The 1,510-nt window shown below is 49.7% G+C and overlaps 1 protein-coding gene across 1 annotated transcript in view; it reads right to left on the minus strand.

Moving 5' to 3' along the window:
- The window catches only part of NPLOC4 (NPL4 homolog, ubiquitin recognition factor), a 41,094-nt gene that overhangs the window by 29,384 nt on the left and 10,200 nt on the right, over nt 1–1,510 (minus strand). Inside the window, exon 6 of the mRNA XM_019515832.1 lies at nt 809–903. Within this exon, the coding sequence (XP_019371377.1) occupies nt 809–903 (95 nt within the window). The remainder of the gene's footprint in view (nt 1–808; nt 904–1,510) is intronic.

Here is a 1,510-nt window from a genome sequence, read left to right on the forward strand (position 1 = left end):
CTTATGTGCCATATAGAGAGGAACATGTCCTACAGCATGGGCAAAGCATGAGCTTTCTTTGTGCGCCCACAGAGCTCCATGCAGGGTGCTGCCCTCCTTGAATGAGAGCATGTGCATTTGGAGTCTCATCTCCCCAGGACAGCATGCAGGGGGGAGGAGGAGCGACACGCTTCAGTTCTTTGCCTGTCCTAATTCTGGCAAGTTTTCTGCCCCAAGCTTTGGAGATGGGGACATGCAATCCTTCAGGGGCTGGAGGGGCAGTATGCACCTCACTCTGAGGTTAGCACCCGGTGCCCACTGCCTGGGTGAGAGAGAGATGCACACAAATATCAGGGCAGGCATTTCCCCACTCTGGTACTTACCCTGGCCCCTTTCTCCAGTGTAGTGGAGTGTTTCTATTGATCTATTTAGGGTCAGAACCCCCCAGGGAGGGAGGGAAAGATGCCACTCTGCAGACCAGAGACACAGAGAGACTAAGGGGTCTGGGTGAGGTCACACAAGAGTTGGTGGCAGAGGAAAAGGTGGCCCTAATGAGATCTTAATCTCTGCTCTTCTATCAATCTGAAAATTGACATAAACAGCAATGGACTGGAGCTAAAGCATCCCAGACTCACCCCCGGTCTCAGCCCACTCCTCCCTTCAGTTTGAGGCCCAGATTCCTGGCTCATTGATCACATCAGGCTTTCACTTCATTCCACGTGACCTTCTTTTCAACATTGGCAACACTGCTTGCAAGCACCTACCCTGCTGCAGATGGAAGCAACCCTCAATTCTACGATTCATTGCCTATAAAAGCTGTGAATCTTACTTGTCTGCTCCGCCGGTCAGCTTCCTGATGTAGGCATGGAACGACATGTGCTTCACAGGAGGTTCCAGGTGGTTTAAATAATCCTCATCAAAAGGCTGCCAAAAACACCACACAAAGGAAAGCCAGGTCAGACACCTGTCTGAAAACATACTGATCATCCAGCAAATGGATGTTCTAGATTCAGTTCTGCCAGCTCCCAATGTGGAACCGATCAGGACATCCAAGCTCTTTTTTCCCCCCCACCCATGGCAGCCTATCACTGTGTCAGGAACAGCAGGGCTTTGCAACAGCAAGTTTTATTATTGCTTCAGATTTGTTCAAAATGCACATTCTTCTCCACAAATTAGCAGCCTTGTGCTTTTGAGGCAAGCGGGTTTTTTTAATATAATGACAAATAAGACCAGCTGATCCAACGAAGTCAAAGGACTCTGAGGCTATTTGAGAGAAAGAGACCACAGCAACTTGTGGAGGCTTCTGCGGGGCGGGGAGGACTGTTGTTATACACTCTAAGGTCAACAGATCAGAGTAGCAGTAGGTGTTATTATGGCTGGTTGTACTCTAAACGGGGTGTGGTGGACCTTGTGGAGAAATGCTGAGATCCGAGGGAGGGAAACAATGGCAAAGAGAGGCAGAAATATCCAGAGGAAAATTGAGAGGGAAGGGGGGGGGGGGGGAGGTTTGGCAAAAAAACCCCGGAGTTTG

The sequence above is a fragment of the Gavialis gangeticus genome, unplaced genomic scaffold, assembly GCF_001723915.1.
Source record: "Gavialis gangeticus isolate Ggan-Ray unplaced genomic scaffold, GavGan_comp1, whole genome shotgun sequence".
Taxonomy (NCBI): domain Eukaryota; kingdom Metazoa; phylum Chordata; order Crocodylia; family Gavialidae; genus Gavialis; species Gavialis gangeticus.